The sequence below is a fragment of the Lutra lutra genome, chromosome 2 (genome assembly GCF_902655055.1).
Source record: "Lutra lutra chromosome 2, mLutLut1.2, whole genome shotgun sequence".
In the NCBI taxonomy this organism is placed as follows: Eukaryota; Metazoa; Chordata; class Mammalia; order Carnivora; family Mustelidae; genus Lutra; species Lutra lutra.
In genome coordinates, this window is record NC_062279.1 from 192,193,252 (window position 1) to 192,217,886 (window position 24,635).

At 37.4% G+C, this 24,635-nt stretch overlaps 1 protein-coding gene across 14 annotated transcripts in view; it reads left to right on the top strand.

Annotated features, from left to right (window-relative positions):
* ADGRL3 (adhesion G protein-coupled receptor L3) overlaps nt 1-24,635 on the top strand; it is an 846,536-nt gene that overhangs the window by 651,737 nt on the left and 170,164 nt on the right. For 9 of the 14 annotated variants that reach the window (XM_047719413.1, XM_047719415.1, XM_047719409.1 and 6 more), the window contains 3 exons: nt 12,587-12,889; nt 14,988-15,091; nt 24,114-24,299. In XM_047719413.1, the coding sequence (XP_047575369.1) occupies nt 12,587-12,889; nt 14,988-15,091; nt 24,114-24,299 (593 nt within the window). The remainder of the gene's footprint in view (nt 1-12,586; nt 12,890-14,987; nt 15,092-24,113; nt 24,300-24,635) is intronic. The other 5 variants (XM_047719410.1, XM_047719414.1, XM_047719402.1 and 2 more) reach the window with 1 other exon arrangement.

The following is a 24,635-nucleotide window of genomic DNA, read 5'->3' on the forward strand; positions in this document are numbered from 1 at the left end:
CACATTATTTTTCCTTAAAAATATTATTTCCCATGACACTGCAACTAACAATATCACTTTCTTTTCCAAAACTGGTTTGGATAAAGTGGATGGTAAAGTACTAGTGGAGTTTTAAATGTCCTTCAGAGATTGAGGTGGAAAAAGATACACTTTATAATTTTATTTCAGGCCGGCCTACCTTCTGTTCTTGTTATAGAAATGCAAAAACTACTTCACCTTTGTAAGTTAGATGGCTGTTTATAATTCTCCTGAAAGGAAGTTGAGGGCATCTTGGAATAACCTGAATTTGATTATAATAATGTTATATTATTACTGAATGTCTATTGTATGTCAGTATTACTGAAGTAAATAATAGGAATCCACATTATTAAAGATAAGAAAATTTTGAATTTCTGGAAGATTAATTTGCCCAAAGCCAAATAGCTGGTAGATGATAATCTAATATTTGAAACTAAAATCAATACTTTCCCCAGGATACCTCACTGCCTTTTATTTTATTAATAATACAGTAAATGTACTTCTATGAAGCTTTTGAGGTTTCTTTATAAGTCTCTGAAAATGAACATAATTCTTTTGAAGTAGAGGAGCCCAACAGATATCAGTATCCATTTTATTTACTTATTTTCCCCAGTTTGGAATGTATGTGTGATGTGCGTGTATTTGTACATATATATGTGTATATGTGTGCGTTTTCTTTTTGTTTATAGTAGAGAAACCTGGAAATCATTATCCTCTGGGAAGATTGTCCCCAAGAAATTTGCTTCTCTGATGTACTTATCACTACCTATGGAGTACATGACTTCATCCTCTAAAAAATAATAAAAAGGAAAGCCTGGGTGGCTCAGTCAGTTAAACAGCTGCCTTCAGCTCAGGTCATGATCCCAGGGTTGGAGATCATGGGATGGAGCCCCACATGGGGCTCCTTGTTCAGTGAGGAGCCTGCTTCTCCCTCTGCCTGCTGTTCCCCTGGCTTGTGCTCTCTCTCTCTCTCTGACAAATAAATAAATAAAATCTTAAAAAAAAAGTTTTTTAAAAAATGATCGTAATAATAGCCAGGAGAAAACAAAATGGGGGAGGTTTTTATATATTACTCCAGTAATTTGGAATGTGATGGGTAGGCATGGTTGGCACGATAGGTCAGAGAAAACAAGTTGTTTTGTGCATAAATGAGTGAGAAGAAGCTACCAAATTCTCAGCATAAGGACTAGCTGAAAACATTTGCCTTAGATGCCCTGAATTCTATTCCTGAGTTCTGTAACGGAAAATATCTTGGCCTAATCACTCAATCACCTAATTCTCAGTTCAACATAGACTATTTCTACCCTTTCCTTTGTAAAAAACCAAAATTCTACTGAGTTAATTTGAAGACCTAACTGGTTTTATTCAACGATTCATAAGTCAGGCAGCATCCTATTAGCAAGTTGAAAGGGACTGCTAGGAGCTATAGAAAATGGAAAATTTTGTAGCTAGAAGGGGGCAAGAAAAGGAAATTTCTAGCAAAGAGTGGATTGTTTTCAGCAAGGCCACCTTCCTATGGGGAAAAGAAGGATCCATCAGGCAGATTACTCGCTAGTGTTGACCAGGTAACTGGTTAAAGGTTACATTCCTGGAAGAGGCTGAAACTACAATTGAGTTAAGTATTACGTGTTGGTTTGCTGATGGGGGAGCTTAACCCCAAGTGACTTTATTGTGGGTCTATTTCCTTTTTTTTTAATTATTTTAAAGGGAAGTAATCATATATTAATTGCCTCTATTTAAATATTTAAGTGTCTTGAGAGTCTAGGTCTATAATTTCTGATACTTGTGTTTTGACTTTTGAATATTGTGTAAGTAAAAATTTGAAAATGTTGTGTGTCAAATCTTACAAAATGTCATCTGGAGTAGGTGATCAAATTATTTAATCCAAAATGTCAATGTTAATTGAGATACAGTAGTATACATAGATCTTCTGAAAATACTTTTCAAAATAAAGCATATTTATTCTCACTCACCCAACATGCATGGTTAAGTACTTAATGTAGCCCAAGAAGTATATTTATAGGGAAACAAAGTGGAATGTCAAATTTCCCTGTACTTGGAAACAGTTGTAGAGTTTAAGTGTGATTTTGGCAGACAGACTTAATTTATGTTTCAAGTCTATAATCTTTATTGTTAAGTCCTTTAGAAGACCATACAATATCGTTGTGGTTGGGTTTGAAATTAAGAATCACTTATATGCCAATTTTACAGCTGTTTTCCTTTTTATTATTTAAATTACCTGAATAAATGAAATGTTTAGTGACTCACCAGTGTGCGAGTTGATGGGCACAGTAAAGAGCCACTCTTTTTTTTTTTTTTTTTTTTTTAAGATTTCTTTCTTTCTTTGACAGAGAGAGAGAGATCACAAGTAAGCAAAGAGGCGGGCAGAGAGGGGGAAGCATGCTCCCTGCGGAGCAGAGAGCCCCATGTGGGGCTCGATCCCAGGAGCCTGGGATCATGACCTGAGCCGAAGGCAGAGGCTTAACCCACTGAGCCACCCAGACGCCATGAAGAGACACTCTTTAACTTTCTACAACCTTGGGTAATTAGACTGCCCATCCTATAAACTCCTTTGAGGAGAAAGGGACCATGTTTTATACAACCCAGTAGTCCCATTCTAGCAGCTAATTGGAGCTTCAATTCATGTCACTCTTAGATTTATTAGATGAAAAAGCAATGCTAAAGATTTTTTGGGGGGTGGGGGGCTGGTTTGAAAGAAATATTTTGAAGTACTTAAAAAGTCATATAATACCCTTTTTTTCCAGACTCTAAACATAAACAACAAAGCAAATAACCAAGACCGGTAGCTGTCCTAAAATAAAGCCTTACATTTTATCAGATTCTTAGAAACTTGTGCAGATGTAACAAGGACAAGCACATATATATTTTTCAAGCACCTGCAATAGATCAAAGTTACTAAAATTGTGTTTCTTTAAAAAAGAACTTGAAGCTTAAATGATGAGCTCTTCTTCATTCTTCACTCTTCACTTGAGTGTTTCATTTCCAAACAGAGGATAATTTTATTTTTCTTGAATTTATTTTAACTTTCTACTTAGAAATAAATCATGTATAACCCTTATATTTCAGTATCACTTTATCTTCATAGGTAAACTACAATTCACAAGTTAATAATAAAACATATGTCACAGCAAATCTTAGGCAATAACTCCAGTAACTGGATAACAATGATGTCAAATCTAAGGGAATAAAACACAATATTGAGAACAGAAGTAAGGAATTATTCTGATTCCTAACACCAATTCAACTCCTTTGCCTCCTTGAATGTATTACTGGTTCTTGAGAAATCAGGAAACTCAAATCCACTTGAACCTACCTTCCTACTTTGTTTGTTTGCATGGTTTCCTCATGACCAGTGTTTACTTAATATTCTCATAAATTAAAACTTCTAGAAGTTTTACAGTAATGAGCAGACCAACATGCTTCTGTTGATTATAACTCAGGAGTCCTCAGGAATATTTTCATACAGTTTTAAATCAATATATTTCTGTGGTTGTTTCAAATTTAAATAAATAATAATAATTGAATGGAGTTGGACAAGAATTTATGTGAGAAGGACCAAGTCTCTCTTTGTTTAAGTGAAGGGACAAACAGTTCAATTCAGTCGAAGATTATCGAAGGCCTACTCTGTGGCAGTGAGAAAAGTCATCACCTCCTCTCCTCCTCTCTCAAAACCCATGCTCTTGTGGTTATATGTATATCCCACAGCATTCTAGTTGTTCTCATCACCGCCAACACCTCTGATATCTGGCCAATTAGGCATTTGTTCTTCCTACTTCTGCTCTTCGCCCGTTCAGCCACTCTTTTTGTTTTTTGTTTTTTTCAAGTTTTTATTTATTATTTGAGAGAGAGAGAGCACGAGAGGGGAAAAGGGTCAGAGGGAGAAGCAGACGCCCCACTGAGCAGGGAGCCTGACGCGAGACTGGATCTTGGAAGTCCGGGATCATGATCTGACCCAAAGGCAGACGCTCAGCTGACTGGGCCACCCAGACGCCCTCATTCAGCCACTGTTAACCACAACAATCCAAGGAAACCTGAATTAGATCATGTCACTGCTCTGCTCAGAACCTTCCAGTGACTTCCCATACCAGATAAATACCCAAGTCTTACTGTAGTTGTAAAGTCCTGTGTGCTACACTCTCTGCCGTCTCTCTAATCTTATTTCACAGTGGTTTTCCCTCACACACATTGCTCCAGCTACCCTGGCCACCTCACTGTGCCCGGGCCTTTGTGGACGTTGGCTCCTCGATCTGAGAGGCTCCCAGTTATCCCCATCACTCTCTCTGCCACTTCTCACTCTGACAGCAAGGCCGTGCCTGACACCCTTTCAATGGCCCTCACCCAGCACTTTCTGTTACTTTCTCCTGCTTTCCTTGTTCTTTTTATCCTTAGCACTTCTTAGTACCTAATATTCTGTATATTTTAATTTTTGTCCTATTTATTATCTCTCTTGCTAAAATGTAAACTTTATGAGGGCAGAGATTTTTAATTTTTGTCATTTTTATTGTTCACTTCTGCATCCCCAGCATTTAGAATAGCCATTGGCACATAGTAAGCAATCAGTAATTTTTGGTTGAAGCAAGAAATAAATAACAATATTGTCACTGATAATAAACACTTATTAATGTATTATTCTCTGTCATTTGCTTTGCTAAATACTTTAAATCCATACGGCCTTTTTTTTTTCTCAAATAAGTATATATGTTATTATCTCCATGTAGTTAAAAAAAAAACAACAAAAAACTAAGGCACAGAGAGGTATCATAATTTGTTCAAAGTCACATCTCTTACATCTTATTTAATTCATTAATTTGTTTGTTTGTTTATAAATGGGGGAGGGGCAAAGGGAGAGGGTGAGAGAGAATCGTAAGCAGGCTCTACACAGCAGGGAGCCAGACATGGGGCTCGATCTCATGACCCTGAGATCATGGCCTAAGCCAAAAATCGAGAGTCAGATGTTTACCCCACTGAGCCACCAAAGTGCCCCAAAGTCAGATCCCTTTTAAGTGATTATTTACCTCATTGTGTTATAAGAAGACATTTCTGCTGTTATAGTGTTTTACCAACTCTAAGATTCTTATTGTCTCACCTTTTAACATTTCAGAAGTTAGAATGCACCTAATAATTAAAGACATGGCAGAGTTTAGTTAGCAGGTATTTCATTTTTCTTTGTTAGCGGCACAAAGGATAATCGATATTGTACATTCAACAAAACAGTGTTATTAAAACCTTGTTGAGGTCGGTACTCTCTGCTTCACCTCTGAATCCTTGATACCCAGTACAATGTGTAAGACAAATACTAATAAACGTATAATGAATGAAAAATATAGTTAGTGTATTTTCTTCTCTCTATTTCCTATCTTCTTCATTAGGTTTTTCTATAAAGCTTGTTAGAGAGGGCTTCATGACAGCAAGGAACATGATAACTATACCCAACATTTTATTCCCAATACAACTCCTGTTACATGATAGTTGATTAATAAATATGGGTAGAATAAATTAATCTTGTAGTTCCTAGAACTGAACTCTCTTATAGGCACAAAATATATGCCGTACTTTATAGTTAAAAAAAAAAAAAAAGATTCAAACCTCTATGCGATAATATGGATACACATGGGTTTTCGAGTCAAACTCTCTGTATTTTTTTTATTTATTTTTTAAAAAGATTTTATTTACTTATTTGACAGAGAGAGAACACAAGTAGGGGGAGCAGCAGGCAGAGGGAGAGGGAGAAGTAGATGCCCCACTGAGCAGGGACCCTAATATGGGACAAGATCCCAGGACCCTGGGATCATGACCTGAGCCGAAGGCAGACCCTTAACTGATTAAACCACCCAGGCGCCCCAGACTATCTATATATAAATGCTGACTTTACCACTATGGACTGTGTGAAGCTAGGAAATTTATGTAACTTCTCTGTACCTCAGTTATGCATGTAAAGCGTTACCACACTGCCTGGTATATGATATATGCTCAAAGAAAGCCAACTAATATCTCACATTATTGTTTGCTCCTTGTTTATTGTCCGCTTAGATGCTGAACAATGTATTCAGTTTTGTGGACTCTACAGTTTTTATTTTAGGAGAATTAGAAATGTCATAAGCAAAATTAGCTCAAAGACAATTACTTCTTCCGTTCTTAACAGCAGTGGGCAGGCTTCTTTCTTGTGGATCAAGATGAGGTTCTCAGAGTCCCCTTCCAGTTAGTATGCTTAAGAGTGAGGTCTCTGTAACCGTGCCTCGGTTATTTTTCTGTTCTTCTACCTGTAAACATTTAACCTTTGTAAAATTACTGAATCTCTTGGTGCTTCAGCTTCACCATCCATAAGATGAAAGTAATTAATAGTACCTCCTAACAGATTTGTTGTCAGAATTAAATAGGCCGATTCCTAAGCACCTGTAAGTGCTCAGAATAGTGCCGGATCCATAAAAGTGTTCAGTAAACCACAGCAATACCAGTAAAAGTACATGTGAGCTGTGTTTGGGACAAATTAATTTCCAAATGCATGAAGACTTTTTACGTATGTGTTTCCATCCTTAAGTTTTGTCTGAAGTTTTACCACCACCCATAGTCCTAATGGAACGGGAGGGATTTTGATGAACTTGGTTGGAAATCCTGCTTCTATCACTTAGCAGTTATGTGAGCTTTGGAGAATTATTGGATTTGACTTCTTTCATCTCTGAAGTGAAGGTAAATATATCTGCTTAAATATTGTTAAGAGCACTAAATTAGAGCAAATATGAAACATGCAGCACAGTTCCTGGCATGGTAGGACTAAATATGTAGCAGGTAATTTTAATAAGATGTCCCCAAATTCTCTATTTTAGCTCATTATTTTATATAATAAGGTCATTACAAATTCATGTTTAATTAGAACAGATGTTTTCCTCTACTTGCAATGAGCATGATATGCTATGAGAAGATCAGAAAGTATAAATGGATTAAGTTACAAAAATAAATATGCCTTCACATGGCTTCTTAAGATAGTCAGATTCCACAATCTGACTGTCTTAAGAAGCCATAAAGCCAAATAGTATGAATGAATTCTGAAAGAACTGGATAATTTCCTGACAGGTAAAATTCATGTTTCCTTTTAAAAAGTAGGCGAAATCGAATCTGCTGCGACCAGCTGATATCCATGGGGATCAGGCAGAATTTCTCTCTTCTACCCAGAGCACTGCATAAATACCAAAAGCCACTTGCAGAATTGGTACAGTTTTAGGTTTCTTATTTCCTCTATCAAGCCCTTGGAAAGATTTCTTCAGTAACTGACCTTGGATTTAAATAAATACTTAGCAAGTGCGGAGAAGGAAATGTTTCTGTAGTCAGCCCAAATACCATATGTTGGAATGAAGTTAACACAGAAGTTTAGTAAAGGGAAAACCATGAGGGGAGATACATACTTTAGAGAAGAAAGGGAAAAAAAAATGAAGGAGAATCAAGAAGAAAGTTCATGCAGTTTATGAGTAGAAGGTAAACAGTTGTTCTGTTGTGAAGTTTTATATTCTGTTTTAAATTTCACAGTTTTTTAGAAGATGCCTGTATTAGTCTGCTAGGACTGCCACAATAAAATACCATAGACGAGGTGACTTAAACAACAGAAAATCATTTCCTCCGTTTGGGCAACTAAAAATCCAAGACCAAGGTGCTGGTAAGGTTGGTTTCTCCTGAGGTCTCACTCCTTCGTGTAGAGATGGCCGCCTTCTCGGTATGTCCTCACATGGCCTTTACTGTCTGAGCGTGCGTCCCTGCCAACTCTCCCTCTACATTTAAGGACAACAGTGCTATTGGATCAGGGCCCTACCTTAGGACCTCATTGAACCTTAATTATCTTTATAAAGGTTCCAACTCCAAAGAGAGTTATAGGTGGGTTATGGCTTCAACATATGACCTTGGGGGGAAAAATTAACAATGTCCTGCCCCCAAAATACATATGTTTTGTGATCAAACCTAGTAATGTTTTCTTAGAATTGTATTCTTCAGTCCTTTCTTAAAGCATGTGGAAGACTCAGTTGTAGAATGCATGAAGTAATTCAGAATGTCATTTTTGATAGCTTATTAAAGAAACATGGAACATGGAATTGGGGGACGCTGATTTACTTTCTGTATGTATGATTAGGATTGACTTACCATTTGAGCCTATGTTTTCTCATTTGTGAAATTAGAAATTCGTAGTTACAATTACTCGACAGTGAATTCAGTTCAATAATAAAGATAAAGACATTGAAAAAAGGAAAGCATTATACAAATATTGGTTATTTTCACTGTTTCCCATTAGTAGAGTCCACAAACTATAACTTGTAGTAATATTCAAAATAATATTTATTCTTCTCAAGGCAGATTGAAGGAAAAATAAATTCAACAAAATAAACCAAAATACAAGAATGAAATAAGCCAGGGGACAGAAGAATTGAAATTTTCCTCTAGAAATAAGTTAATTATGAGGGAAAATATTAATATGGAGTTTTGTTTAGTTGCTTTTATGAAAATACTAAGCACAGTGAGCTAGTAACAATGACAGAATAGTAAGGAAAATTACACAATTTTGATAAAGTGTTATGTAAATAGTCACTCAAATGTATTTTCTTTGACATTCTTTTAACCTTTTCCTGATATACAACCACAACCACATGAGGCACTTAATAACATAAGTTTTATTAAACTTGCTGTATCATGGTTAGACTCAATAAGAGAATACACTGAAAAAAGTGTCATATCATTTCTCCCTTCCTGAAAGATAGAGAAAGCCAACTCCTATGGTGTGTGATATGGGCTGGAACTTAGCCAAAGTGTGTTGCTATGACTCTTAAGTGAATCTACATCTTCTTTACCAGTATCTATCAATAAGGCAAGTTCTTTCCTGGGCACTGGCAACAACATGTATATATCACTAGTACTTATTCTGCCAAAAGCTGGCATTGAGCAGAACTCTTGGGAGTCTTACATAGCGGTATATGGCATAGAAGGGATGGAGGATAAATTTGACTTTTATTTTGCTAAAGGTCAAATGGAATGAAATCGCCCTGCTTGTAGACACCTCTCCACAGCACAATTCTAAAGAAATAAGTTCTGATCCTTAACGTTAGTATGTCTGTATTAAACTAAGTCCTTGCAGTGTAATATGTAACAATGCAAACTTCAAAAAAAAATCTCTTTTATCAGTATCATTGCTCACAAGAGCATATTCAGTTTAAACATGAATGTTCTGCCATAGGATTATTTTGGGGAAGAGGAGACTTTGTGTTCTCCCTGCTTCTTTTTGTGTTATCTGGTAGTTTTCTTAACAGTAATGTAAAATGGGAATGGCTGGGTGGCTCAGTTGGTTAAAGATCTGCCTTCGGCTCAGGTCATGATCTCAGGGTCCTGGGATCAAGAGTCCTGTATTGGGCTCCCTGTTCTGCGGGAGGCCTACTTCTCCCTCTCCCACTCCCCAGCTTGTGTTCCCTCTCTCACTGTGTCTCTCTCTGTCAGATGGATAAATAAAATCTTTAAAAAAAAATGGAGAATGAATTTATAAAATAACTTTGTTAGCCTATCAACTATAAGGAGCCTTAACTATGTCATTTGCTATTTCCCTCTATTTCTCTTTTCCCTTTTTTTGTGATACTTCACAACTGGACCCTCCCTTGCTCCCTTGACCTACCCCTGGTGTTCATCTATTTTGACTGTAAGTCAGATACAAGGCTAAAAGCTGAGGAAATAATCATAAACAAAACACATTAGTATGTAACCTCATCTTGGTAAATTTGAAAAGGTTCCTTGGTGGAGAGGGCATCCAAGCAATCCCCAAAGGCTAAACAGAAATTAGCCAGGTGGAAATAGGATCAGGAACACTGAAGTATGTGCAAAAGCCCTGGGGCAGAAAGAACAGGGTAGTGTTGGGAAATTACTGGTAATTTTGTATGGTTTAATAGTAGAGCTGAAAGATGAAGAAGCATTACAAATGAGCTAGAGAAATAAACTTGTGAAGGGCTTTAGGTGCAAAGAAAAGGAGTCCAGTCTTTGTTTGGAAGGCAGACAGAAGTGATTTAAGGGATTTTAATCTGTAGAGTAACACATTCCAATTTATACCTTACAAGATGCTTCTGGCAAAAGGTAGAGAATTGTTTCAATAGGGTAATTTTAGAGAAAAATAATGAAAATTGATTTCCATTATGTGGTAGTATTGTTAAATACATTTTGGTGTGATACTGTAGTCTTTAAAAATCTGAAATCTGGGTCATTATAGAGCACAAAGATAAATACATTAAATCTATGCTAAAAGACAAATTTATTCAAAGTTGGCAAGGCCAGAGTCACAGCAAACAAGCCTCTTGTGACAGTGTGTCTTTGCTCCTTGTGTATGATTTGTGTGATTGAGACAATAGGCCAGTCAGTCTTCTCACTGCATGTGGGATTACGCAGTTTATCAGAGCAAAATGTTTGCAAAACAAGTCTCTTCCCTCCCAGAGCATTGTATGCTAATTAAAATATCTAAATGAAGAAAAGTGCATTCATTTAGAAAGCATTCTTCAGTATCTATATAATTCTGAAGAAACTACAAATGAGAGATGGCATTATTTAAATTGAAGGAGCCAGAGAAAATGCTTGGAGTCAGCTTTTAACTATTGCCTTACTAGTCTATCAAGTGGTATAAAGTGGAGAAGAATTTTTCCATCAGCCAGAAAACTTCACACAAAAAATGTGCTTGAATCCCAGCAATGACACCACTGACACATGTTTTTAAGGCTGATACTTAATATTAATAAGAACAAGAGTGTTTAATTTTGATATTACCTTATTTTTAATTAATTTAATATTAAATAATAATTAATTTCAAGTTATTAGTATTTCTTCATTGTGTTTTTTCTTTTTGAGAGATTTCACTCAAATTTCAAATGCAAAAATGACGATATCAGAAGCATTTCTACTGTTTATAATTTTAGAAATTCAACTTTACACTTGTTGCTAAATTTTATATCTGAGTTGTGTTAAACGTTAGTGTCAATTTTTATGAATTCTGAATTTTGATTTTTGCAAACATCAATATTGAAATCCCAGTACCATTTTGTTCGGGTATTGTTTCTCCTGGCAAAAATGTTAAAAGGCTGCCATACTCATCCATTGATGCTGGGGGGGGGGGGGGAGTGCATCTAGTAAAGATTGGGAAGAGAGAAAAGTAGAGAAATGAGGCAGAATCAGTGAGATTTGGGGAGATGTGGTATTAATGGAAGAAGGGCAAAAAAAAATATTGTTTCTTCCTTCATGAACTTGGCATCAATGAGGTTATGAACATCACATTCACATAGAGAACGGAAGAGGAAGGAGGAAAGCTTAGGAGAAAGGAAGAGGAAAGAGAACAAGTAAAAACACAGCTTGAAAAATAGCATTATTTCAGAAAATGCTACCAGTTCAGTGATTGAATGTTCAGAAAATACATACCTCCTTCCTACTGCCATTTCTCTTGTTTTTGAAAGCTTTCTACATGCCCACCACAGAAGATGGATGTGGCACCCCTTCTGGGGCAGCAGAATCAAGTTGATGACATGTTAAAGAAAGTCGACAATGAATGACAGACAGCTGGAGGCTCAGTACGGGACTCCCTGAGCTCCATAAACCCAAGCTACTTCGAATCTGGCTAGAGCCAGTGTCCCTGGGGTTATTGGCCAATAAATAAGGTTAAGATGAGTTTCTAAACTTACAGTTAGGAATGAACGTATGTATGTGGAGGACTGGCATACTCTTGCCTTCCTGTGATGGAAATATAAATATATTTTCCCCAGGAAGATGCTTCTCAGCGGTGGTCCTTTCCATGGTATTGTTAGAACATTCCTTTCGATACGTTCTAGGCTTAATAACCTATTAATATCTGGCCAAGTCACCTTATCAGTTTTATATGGAATTTGGAATACATTTCCCCATTTTAAGAAATCTAGTTAGAAAATAATTTATGAGACAACTAAATTGACAACCACTTATACTTTATACTACTAAATGTCACGTTTGAAAGTTGTTAAAATGAGTCAATTCTGAGAGCGTCAGGTAGATCATCAATCTACTTTAATTTATGTTAAAGAGTCCATACTCAGAATTGTTCTTTACTTTTTAGCTTGAGGGCACTTTAAATCTTGATGCCCTTTTTTTTTTTCTGACCCTTCTCCCCTAACTGCTTCATCTTTAGAAATTCTTGTGATACTTAATGTGAAAATACTGTTACGTTAGCACTCTCCCAGTCTACATAAGTTTGCATATTCAAAGTGAGGGCTCCAGGTATCAGTCCTCTTACTGTTAAGAAGGCCTGAAGCATGAGGAAGCTTACTGAAGAGTTGGGCTGTGCTATAATTTTGTTTTCTGTGATTTGAGTTGAACAGAACCATGAACAAGCCAATATTTGGCCTTGGTCAGTTGGCTGTCATGACACTGGGGTGGCATTCGGATATCTTGGTACCTGCTTATTTTTTTCCATGTTGAAGGCTCTTTGAACTGTCAAATAAAAATGGTTTCTAAAGTATTAGGACACCCTGAGGTGATGACAAGCAATGTAGGTGTTTTCTTTTGAATTTTATTTCAGAAATGTCTACCACAGGACCTCTTGGCATGGGAAGCACCACCACCAGCACCACCTTGCGGACCACAACTTGGAGCCCAGGCAGGAGTACCACCCCATCCGTGTCTGGAAGACGAAACCGGAGTACCAGCACCCCATCTCCAGCTGTGGAGGTGCTTGATGACATGACCACACATCTGCCATCAGCCTCGTCCCAAATCCCAGCTCTGGAAGAGAGCTGTGAAGCTGTGGAAGCTCGAGAAATCATGTGGTTTAAGACCCGTCAAGGACAGATGGCCAAGCAGCCTTGCCCTGCAGGAACGATTGGTAAGTCAGTTTTGCAGAGCTAAGCTGAAGGTCTTCTGTTAGGTTAGCTTGCTTTTCTTGCAGTTTTTTTCCTTTAGTTTTTGTTTGCTTGTTACTGCATATTTTTGGAACTTCACTTGATTGAATTCTGAACTCAGTCGAGTTACAAGTTAAAGCAGTATATTTTCAGAGTTTGAAAATACATTCTGGAGAAGTCACCAGTGAGGATCTGGTACATATACACATGAGGCCAATAGTTTTTGCCCTTGGTGTGAGGGCCATGGGGGAAGTTACAATTAGGCTGTGGTTGTCCCAGCCGCTCCAGCAGGCCAGCCCGTCTCTGCAGCAGCTCCAAGCAAATCACTGGATTGCTGGGAGCCAGTTCTCATGCTTGTTACCAACTGGCAAATGCTGAGAGCAGAAAAGGAGGTGGAGGACGTCTCCATTAGAAGATGATCATCGAAACTACCTCAAACTTCACAAAAGAGAAAGTTTGACTATACTTTTGATAAGCCAGTGTAGCTGTCCTTTAATAGTCAAGGACTCTTCACATAGGAAGGAGCCGATCTCCCATTACTCAACATCCCCTGGAGAGAGCAAGATCCATTGTTTTCTCTAGGAGATGGCTCAGAACTAAATAGTTCTTCCTTCTCTCCCACCCTTTTTTTTTTACTGATGTGATGATTCATGATATCCCCAAGTGTTAACCACATTATTATTTACAATTTTTATGCCAGAAATAACCTAGTTTTCTTATTGTTACTACACTTACCTTTATAAAACTAGTACTTGGTACACTAAGTAAAATTTGCCTTATTCCGTAAAATATGTAAATCAAATGTACGATAGATGTCACTATACAGGCAATCGGCATTATGTCTTTGGGTGTTATTGATCTGGTTACTTTAAATAGGTTTGTCTTAGAACAGTTCCAATGTGGACCTATTCTGAATCCGGTAGTATGTGAAGTGGTAGAAAGACCAAAAAGAATATTGGCTTTTATAAAAGTGCACATTTAATTTCTTTTTTCAGCAACGTGTTTAAAAATATTCTGAAATCTTTCTTCCCTTTATGAAAGGGTGCAGTGCTTAGTTCTAAAGTTTTCCTTGGTGCTGAAATCAGTTTGATTCCAACAGTTTGAAACCTTGTCTCTTAGCACTGTCCCCTTCATTCTGGGTCTCAGTTCCTTCATTTCTAAGAGAGAAATGATAACACCCCCACCCCCACTTCAGATGTTTGTTGTGTAGGTGAATGAAACACTTTATTTGAAAGCAGTTTGAAAGCTACAGAGCAGCACTACAGAAATATGTCATTATCGTTGGGAGAGAGCTTTAAAGGAAACCAAACCTTCTGGAGCCCTCCCAGGTGAACGTCCCTATGCTACAACCTTCTTTTTCACCTTTTCTCTGTCTCCTCGCGGCAGTCCTGTTCAGACACACACAGGCTGTCACTTGAATTATTGTTATAGCTTCCCCCAAAGCTTCACATCTCCCCTCAGATTCACCCTCCATGCTGCTGCCACAGTTATCTTTCTAAAACCTTAATCAGCTCATTTCTCTCCTCTGCTTAATGTTCATTGATTTTTTCCAGAACCCACAGGTGGCAGACAAGGGAATTTATGATGTGACTTTGCCTGCCTTTCCAAGTCCATTAAACACAACTCCCTTATACAGTAGACCTCAGTTTAAAACATTCGAAGTTTCCCAAGGACAACATATTTTTTTTTCTGCACCTAGAATGCCCTTTCCTACCTTGTTTTCCCGGAAAACCTGCAAACTTGATTCCTTTAAGACCCAGCTGCTACCTTGCTTCTGAAAACTCACACAATCGGCCCCACAGAGCCAGATACCACATCTCGGGAATTTATGCAACTGTTTTCTGTACCTGGTGTAGTTGCCAGCAAGTGCTTTAAAAATACTGAATGATTTTGTTTGTTCTGTTGCATTTCTCCGATGTCTGTTGTTTGCCAGACGCTGTGTGTGGTGTTTTAATAAACATCATCGTAGTTTAATGATTTCAATTTTGTCTTTGTTCATATTTAAACATAACAAGGATATAAAGTCTTGTAAGCAAGATGGTTTGAATTTTTAAAGCAGACCTATTTTTCTCATTATTTTAGGAGTATCAACTTATCTCTGCCTGGCTCCTGATGGAATCTGGGATCCCCAAGGACCAGATCTTAGCAACTGTTCTTCTCCTTGGGTCAACCATATAACACAAAAGGTAAATCAAGTGACTGACCAGGAAGGTTTTCCCAAACCTAGATCTTCTGTTATGGATTATAGCTGTTGGCAAATAAAACAGTTAAGATTTTTTTTTTAATTAATGTAGAAATACTCTCCCTTTTTAATTCTCTTTAAGATTTAGTGACAACCTTTGATATGCTATATGCCAATTTAGAATTTTGTTGTTCTTAAAGGGCAAATCTGTGAACTTCCTCAAGCTAAGCAGTATTGCTTATAATAATTTTATTATTAATAAAATTTTTATGATATTGTGAACTCCAGATATAAAAGTCCAAGAGCCATTATAAATCAAGCTAGCAAGAGCTTCTAGCATACATGCACACGGATTTTCCTTTAGAAATAATAATTAGCAGAAAAAGTCTACCTTTGGAATCTTAGGCTATTTGATAAATGTTCTGTAACCTAATCATTTATCAGTGTTAAAAGTATACATATGTGTGACAGAATCTTGCAGACTCAAATTTTCAGGGCTTATTCGGTTGCAGTATGTTGAGCATTTTTATTATTAATGCACTGTGGGGCTTTGAATTGATTTCATTACAAACAGAGACCAGATGTGCATTTATGCCAAAAGGGCTATGGGATGAATCCTTATTATAGCAATTTGTGTGGATTTATGTACTCCTAAAATAAAGAGTCCTTCTATGGCACATTAGCTGGACTGAGGAATTTCTGAAAGAGATTTTTCCTGAGAAATATTACAAATGATGGCCTTACTAAAAGCCTGTCTGTGCCATTTGCTCTTTTCTCTATTTGTTTTTAACCGGGCTCATCCTCAATAATATACTGTATAATAATCCATAAATATCTACCCAGTAGATCATTTAGCAGATGAGCCATAACTATCTATTTACCCTAAATCATGGAAGAACAGTGGTTATATTGACTCTAGTTACCCTCTTACATATGCATCTCCATACTTGTTGCTATTCATAATGATGCTTCTCCAATTTCAGCACTGTTCCTGCCACAGTTTTTATGTCCTTTGATTTTATTATAATGTAGCTCAGACCCCAGCGCAAATAACTCTTACTGGATGTGATCAGATTAAGAGATCAGTAGTGTATCTTCTTACATTAGCAACTTTTAAAAAATATTCCCTGCATACTTAGACCAGGGGGGTAATATTAATTCAGTAATAATTCACCTAGAAAGCTGAGTGTTTTCATGATAATTCCTGAATATAGTTAGGCTATTTTATTGCAGGAATTACTGGATGACTTTAACTGATAATGATGCTTAATTCTTTTTCTTTCCTCTGCAGACCTCCTAATCTTATGACAAAAGAGATAATTCTTTGCAAAGACCAGACAGCTGTTGCCCATTTGATTGATGGATGGGTGTTTTTTTTTTTTTTAATATAACAAATACCTTCCATTATTCCAGAGCATTTTTGTTTAATCCTATACTGTCTGTAATATTATAATTATTTTAAGATTATAGCATTTAGGCAATTGGAATGTATGATAATGCCTTAGTTTCATTTCTTATAAGTTTATAAAATCTTCAAAATTATAACAGGAGGCTTTAGAGCACCCTGAATCAGATTATTTAACTAGCCCAAGGTCAGGGTTGGAGCTGGGGTTTTGGCTGGGTCTACCTTTATCAAGACTCATGCGTGGCCACAAGACTGGTTAAACTGTGCCCAGATTTTGACTGACTGACTTTTTACTTACTTCCTTAGTCTCTCTTTACTTTTGTTCACCCTTTCACCTGATGTGTCCTTTATACATCCAAATATTTATGCTATTCATTGAATAGAAATGGTAGTTGAATAGGTTTCTTTACCACAAAACTCCAAAACCTTGAAATAGTAACATTGTTAATCTCCAAGAGAGAATTTGTATGCAGTATTCACAGAACGATTTTTCCAAGCCATCTCCCTTCTCTCCAAAGCATCTTTCATAGAATCCATACCTTTGCTCATTTCCTCTGTCAGTACCAGAGTCCCAACGATAAACGGATGGAACATTCGAAGAAAAGGGTTTGTTTACAGTGTTCTTGGGGGAGCAAAGCTGAGCTGGGAAGGATTGAGCAGCAACCCAGGGCCAGTAACAGGTGAAACTGTTCCCAAGCCCAAGCCTGTGGTTGCTGGATCAAAGGAATGACTTAAAATTGGAAGGGAATGTCTTTGAGAAGAAAGTTGACCTACGGAGGAGAGACTCAGCCTAGCCCCAGGCAACTTTTCACAGAGATGTAAAGGATTAAATACCCTGACCTCACTCTCCCTCCTCCTTCCATTCACTTGCCCACCCTCTCCATTGAACAAACCCAGTGGAAGCCAGAGAAGAGGGGGTGCTCAGAATAACATCCCGAGTTCACCATGTAGAGCAGAGAGCAGGATGAAGGAGGATGGAAAGTGGCCTTGAACCTAGAACTGGAAAGTATAATTCTCAGCTTTGCACTCCCCTTCTCTCATTCCTCCTCCTTTTCCCATCCTATTTCTCCTTGCACTGCCACGCCCCCTTCTTCCTTTTCCTTGCCCCATCCCCTCTGCTCTGCTCTGAACCTCCCCTCTTTTTCTGATAGATTGTTTATGGTCATGTTGAAAAATTAAAGTAAAATGGCTATCTTTCACGATTCATTCCTTCTGTCTTTCCCCTTCCATTGTCCTGTGAACTTAAAATTTTAAAATGAAAGAACACTTTTTACACCCTCTGAAAGCATAGGCGAGAAAAGAAAAGAGGGAGTGATTTTCTGTAAACAGTGTATTCAGTTTCCCCTCCTCAAGAGTTCAATGAGTGAAGCATCCTGGAATGGGAGGTGCCTCCTTTATGACTTCATAGTTTTCCTGGGGAATTGCTGAGGGCTTTCGAATATCTTTCGAGGATAAAGAATATCCCTGATCACAGTCTCTGCATGGATATACCACGGGGAGGGTCATTCTTTTCATTATCAATAATAATGTCCACCCACTGCATGTTTGGCACCAGTAGACAGCAAGTATACACAAATAAATGGATCGGGATGCTTACTTTAGTTTGAAGAAGCAAATTACATTTTCATGTTTGTTAAGAAGAAACGAGTAATGCTTCCCTACTCCCATCCCCGCCGTCAGGCCAGGAGGGAGGAAGAAAACAGGCACAGAATCTTGATGGCTTCTGATTCACAAATGAATTCAGGCCACTTACATACTGGTGAAATTATAGATTAAAGTTTGTGTGGTGATGAACAGCGGGTTACATTTTATTAGAGAAAATGTAAGCCTCTAAAGTCAGAATTTCACGAAGAAATTTTATTACAAACTAGCCAGAATAGTTTGATAAGGATAAGATTTAATAAAAAGCATAATTTGTACAGAAAAAAAAAGGCAAAAGTTATACACAAAGGGGACTTTGCCCCAGTAACAATAGAGAGGGAGGAGGTAGAGAGAAAAATTGGTAGGTAGTTGCATGGATGGATAGGTGGATGGATGGATGGATGGATGGATGGATGGATGGTTAGAAGGAAAGGCAGGTTCAAAGATAAGTGGATGGGTAGAAAGACAGATTGGTCTTCTTGAAAAAGCCAGCGAATTTAGTTTAGAGCTTGGGCTCCTCAATCATATACAGCAAAATATCCTATTTTCTCACCTTAATTACTGCTTACTAAAATATAGTCTCCAGCTTTAGCTTGATCTCTAGATTACACCAGATTTTCAAAAAGGAGTTTATATTTTCTACGTTGCATACCTTTAAAGAACTTATTGCACTTTAAAATCCCTCCAGTCTTTTGCAATTTAAAAATCTTTGAAATTACAGTTTTGAATAGCTTCCATATTTCTTTGCACATGAAGTGAGTCATGCTTCCTACTTCGTTACCTGGTTCAACTGTTATATGGAAAAGAAATGCGTGAACTGTCACTGGAAAACGGTCTATTTCTAGCAAACTGAAGAGTCTTGTCTTTTGTTTGTTCACAAGCTACTGACCGATTTTGAGATAAGTAGAGTTCTTCCTGCATTTTCTAAAGGCACGAAGATCCAGAATTGTTGGGGTTTTACAGTATAAAATAAGTCAATTTTCTGCTAGGGAAGACTAGGTTGAATCCTATCACCCAGATTTTAATTTCTCCCTTCTTTTAATGTCTGCAGAGCTAATATGGAATGAAAGCAAATTGCTTCTTAATTTTTCAGAGATTGGTAGGCTTTCTAGGACTCCAGGCTTATTTAACTGACTTTCAGTTGTGAGATAGAACCACTTAATTGTTTATATTCCTTCTTGACTCTGATTTATAGCAAAATAACATAAGTAGATCTTTCAAAGAAATGATAGCTATATACTTAAACACTATGAAAAACTCCTTCATGAATTGTTTTGGCACCCAATTAATGTTTGATGCAATAATCTCATATAATGTCAAAACATTTCAAAGAAAATTGTTTTCACATGTGTCAAAATTTGAAATGTAAATAGTATCCATCTCTGTCATAATTATTATCTTTAAAGCTGCAGGGTTCCCCTCCCCCACTTCAAGTCCTGGAAATAATCCTGCTATTTCAATATAGGCATTAATTTACTAATCCTCATAGAACTCGTAAGATTTCTCAGTGTGCATGTGCTTATTTCTAAGAAAGAAGGTTAGTAGAATTTAGTGTAAGAAATGTTAAAGAACAGACATGTTCATTAGGTCTGTAAGCGAGGATATGCAGAGTAACATTATTTCAACACAGATTCAAGTGTATCTGTTGTATAGAAGTAAGATAATTGTGGTCCAACTGCTGTGGTGAGAGAAAAAGAGCAATTAGAAAGGCAGTAGAGTAGCCTCTGGATGCCACTGGAAAAAATAGAGTCAGAGAAAGCCTGGTCTGGAAAGGCAAACTTTGAGCTAGGAATGTTGAGGTCACAATGGCTGTTGGAGAAACAGTTAATGGTACCCATCACCTTCGAGTCCCTCTCTCTCCCTCCCCTCCCACAGCCAATCAGACACCGTAGGCCTGTCGCTGTACTTCTAAACCTCTCCCAAATCAGGCCACTTTTCACCGCTGCTACCCTAATCCAACACAACTTCTGCTGCTGGAGTCTCTTAGCAAGGTCCCTTTCATCCACTCTGGAACTTTCCAGTCCATTCTCCTGAGTTGATTTCAAATACAACTCTGATTAGATCACTCCTGTTTGGGCTCTTAGCACCTTCCCTTGCTCTTAGTGCGTCCCCAAAATCTTCATCATGACTTCTGAAGGGGACTGCTTAATCTGCCCTTTACTCACTTCTCCAGCAGCATAAACCCCACTTAAAGCCCCCTTTGTGCAGTTCCCCTAGGACCCGTGCCCCTCCCTCCTAAAAGTGTCCTCTCTGCCTAGGGGCCTTCCCCTACCTCCCAACCCAATTCCCTTTCCATTCCATTTCATATTCAACATTATTCCCTGGAAAAGCCCTTCCTAAATTATTCCCTAACTTCAGACACTAGGGTAAAATGCCCTTAAGCTTGGGTTCTGTATTGCACTCAACAAAATTAAAATTAAATAATTCTTTAGTTAATTTATTAAAAACCCTTTCTATTGCTAGTATGTAAGCTCCTTTTGGAGGGGGAACCTTTTTATTCAGTATTGGAGCCTCAGACTTTAGCCCAGTGCTATTAGAAATTCACGTATTAAGGGTGCCTGGGTGGCTCAGTTCGTTAAGCTTCTGCCTTTGGCTCAGGTCATGATCCCAGGGTCCTGGGATCGAGCCCCACGTCGGGCTCTCTGCTCAGCAGGGGGCCTGCTTTCCCCTCTCTCTCTGCCTGCCTCTCTGCCTACTTGTGATCTCTGTCTGTCAAATAAATAAACAAAATCTTAAAAATAAATAAATAAATAAAATCTTTAAAAAGGTAAAGAAAAAATACATGGTAATAAAGACATAGAAGAAAATATAACAACAAAATGAAGGTTATAGAACAATGATTAACAGAGTAAAACCACAAAATTCTATAAATATATTCATTATTATAAGAAAACATAGAGGGAGGGCTCCTGGGTGGCTCAGTCATTAAGTGTCTGCCTTCGGCTCAGGTCATGATCCTGGAGTCCCGGGACAAGCCCCACATTCGGGCTCCCTGCTCCTCAGGAAGCCTGCTTCTCCCTCTCCCACTTAGCCTGCTTATGTCCCCTCTCTTGCTGTGTGTCTCTCTCTCTCTATCAAATAAATAAATAAATAAATAATCTTTAAAAAAAAATAGCATAGATGGAAACTACACAAATGCCAGCACACTAAAATCATGAATTGATTAAAAGAATATATCCTTGGAAAATTATAGGCATTCCAGCTAATGGATATTCATACACACAGGGAAGAGTTTTTCGAACTTACCAAGCACTTCTATCATGTGTTTAGACTTACTGAATGGAGTACTGAATTTGAATACTTAGTGAATACTAGCATCTCACTAATTTAATTAATGAATACCAAATTTTATAAAGCATTCACTGGTTATTAGATGGCCAGTAAGCAGCCTTAAACTGTAGGTAAAATTAAAATGTATGGGTTATAATCACATTTGTGTCGCTCACTTGGTGACCACTTAAAAGTACTTTCATGAGGGTGCCTCGATGGCTCAGTTGGTTAAGCAAATGCCTTCAGTTCAGGTCGTAATCCTGGAGTCCCGGATTGAGTCCCGCAACAGGCTCCCTGCTTAGCACGGAGTCTGCTTCTCCCTCTGACCCTCTCCCTTCTCATCCCTTTTCTCTCTCTATCATTCTCTCTCTCTCTCAAATAAATAGATAAAATCTTAAAAAAAAAAAAGTACTCCTGACCTGTCAGTGGACCATGAATGCTCCTTTGATCTACATTGACTTTGTTACGTACTTATCCTTGAACCCTATAATGTATTCCATTTGGTTTGTAGGTATCTTAGGTATGTAGTCCTTGACCATATTTTACAAATTTATTAAAGTTAGTGCAGGTGTTTTCTATTCTAAGGATTTCTAAAAGGTGCTGATTGTATAGTAAATACTTTAACATATTCTTCTTGTAATATCTAAACATTATAGAAAAGATTTTTCCTTTGATTCCCATCTTTCAAACTTCGTTCTGTGTGCTTAAATATATATAAAATAAACACATAAAATATCATGCTTTATGTATTTTACTTCTTTTTCATATGCTACTATTGCTTTGCATTTTTATTTCACGAATACCATGCCAATAGATATTAGCATATATAAATAATTTTTATACTTGCATTTATTTTAACTCAACAGAGCATGTTGAAAATTGATGTTAACAATTGATCTCCTTTATACATTTAAGCTGTTGTACAATACATGGTATGTATATATATGAGCAGTTTTCTTTAATTCATAATCCATTTTGTTTTCTATTATAGCCAAGCTAGAATGAACATGTTTGAACATTTCTTTTTTACATCTGTGGGATTATTTTATTTCTTATGGTTGAAATTGATAACAAAAATCACTCAATTTTATAGTCTTCACATTTCAAAATTTAATGGACACTCATAATTTGTTCCAGAGGGTTATACAGGTATATGCCCGATAGTAGTTTCTGACGGTGAGAGACATTTCCACAAATCCTTGCCAACATATTCTTACTACAATTTTTTTTTTTGCTCTTATTTTGGATTTTCTGTATACTTGAGGATGAGATTATTAATGATTTAGCTTTCTGATAGCCCTAATTTATTTATTTGTTTCTTTAGCATTCAATTCCGCTAAAAACATGTATTAAGTATCCGTTAGAAGATATTAATAACCTTTGTGACTAAGAGTCTTCGTCATGCTCGAACACATTAGGAAGATAGCGGACTTTTCTCTCTGTGACCCTAAATTTTATAATGGACTGTGCTTTAAAAAAAGAAAAAAAAAGGAAGGGAAAAAAAAAGTTTCCTAAAGATAACACTGTTATATATTTATGTTATTATAGGGTAAAATATCCCTATCCTCTCATTACCCAAAGCTGTCAAATTTATTCACATGAGCATGGGCTATTATTAGTCTTTGTCTTTTTTAATATCTTTGGAGTGTTGACAGTTTGATATATTCTTTTTTTTTTTTTAAGATTTTATTTATTTATTTGACAGAGAGAAACACAGCCAGAGAAGGGAACACAAGCAGGGGAAGTGAGAGAGGGAGAAGCAGGCTTCCCGCGGAGGAGGCACCCCAATGCAGGGCTCGATCTCAGGACCCTGGGATCGTGGCCTGAGCAGAAGGCAGACGCCTAACGACTGAGGCACCCAGGCACCCCAATTTGATATGTTCTTATAGAGCATACTTGAAAAATCAGCATGTAGCTTCTAAAAAGGAAGATGCTAGAAACAGCAATTATTTGCTACCTAGTTCAATGGGATCAAACTCTCTTGCCTGGTTAATAAGGAAATGAAAACCCTTTGAAAACCAGGGATTGTATTTAGGGTAAAATTTTCAGAGAGTTTAGCAGTCAGTGTCCTTTGTGTACTAAATACTAATTTAAGCACAATGGAAAAATCTGTGCTTGCCTCTGAGAACTTAGACTATAGCTGCAGAGTTACAACACAAGTTCACCAGTATTGGATTTAAAAACTCACAGAGAGGGGCGCCTGGGTGGCTCAGTGGGTTAAAGCCTCTGCCTTCAGCTCAGGACGTGATTCCAGGGTCCTGGGATCGAGCCCGTATTGGGCTCTCTGCTTAGCAGGGAGCCTGCCCACCGGCCCTTCTCTGCCTGCCTCTCTGCCTACTTGTGATCTCTATCTGTCAAATAAATAAATGAATAATCTTTAAAAAAAAAAAAAAACCCAACTCACAGAGAAATCATATGCCAAACCTTAGATTTGACCACTCACATGGATAATCCAGGTGAGAACAATTTTCAGAAGTAAGATTCCTCAGGGAGGAGCTTCTGAAAGCTGTAATTTTCAAGTTAGGTATTGTAGGAAAAAAACGGATTAATAGGAAAACTCAGGGAACATACTCCAGGTGAAGATAAGAGTTTAATAACTATTTCTTGGCTTGGTGATTGTAATTCATGTGCAAAATCAATTGTTCACAGAGACCAATGAAGTCACTTAATGAAGATCTCTTTCCTTTTTATTCCATTTTCAAAACTGCAGTTGAAATCTGGAGAGACAGCTGCCAACATTGCTAGAGAGTTGGCTGAACAAACAAGAAATCATTTGAATGCTGGAGACATCACCTACTCAGTCCGCGCCATGGACCAGCTGGTAGGCCTCCTAGATGTACAACTCCGGAACTTGACCCCAGGTGGAAAAGACAGTGCTGCGCGGAGTTTGAACAAGGTGAGGACTTTGCATATATATATCTTTAAAATTGTAGTAAAATCAAGGAAACTGTGCTGGTTAATTTTTCTCCTTCTAGAAAATGAGATCATTCTAAAGAGCATCACGAATTATATTCAATCTGCTTCATTCTTTTATTATAATGGTGACCGTATTTGGCCTCTAATCTAAAGACACAATAAGGGATAATCTCTGTCCTTATATTTTTTGAATTTACAATTCTATTTTCTTTGGTGTTTACTGTTTTGAATGCTAAATTCTGGCAAGGTCAATATGAGTAAATTAGATTTATTTTGTTTCTTTTTTTTCCTTTTGAACTTTTACATCAAAATAATT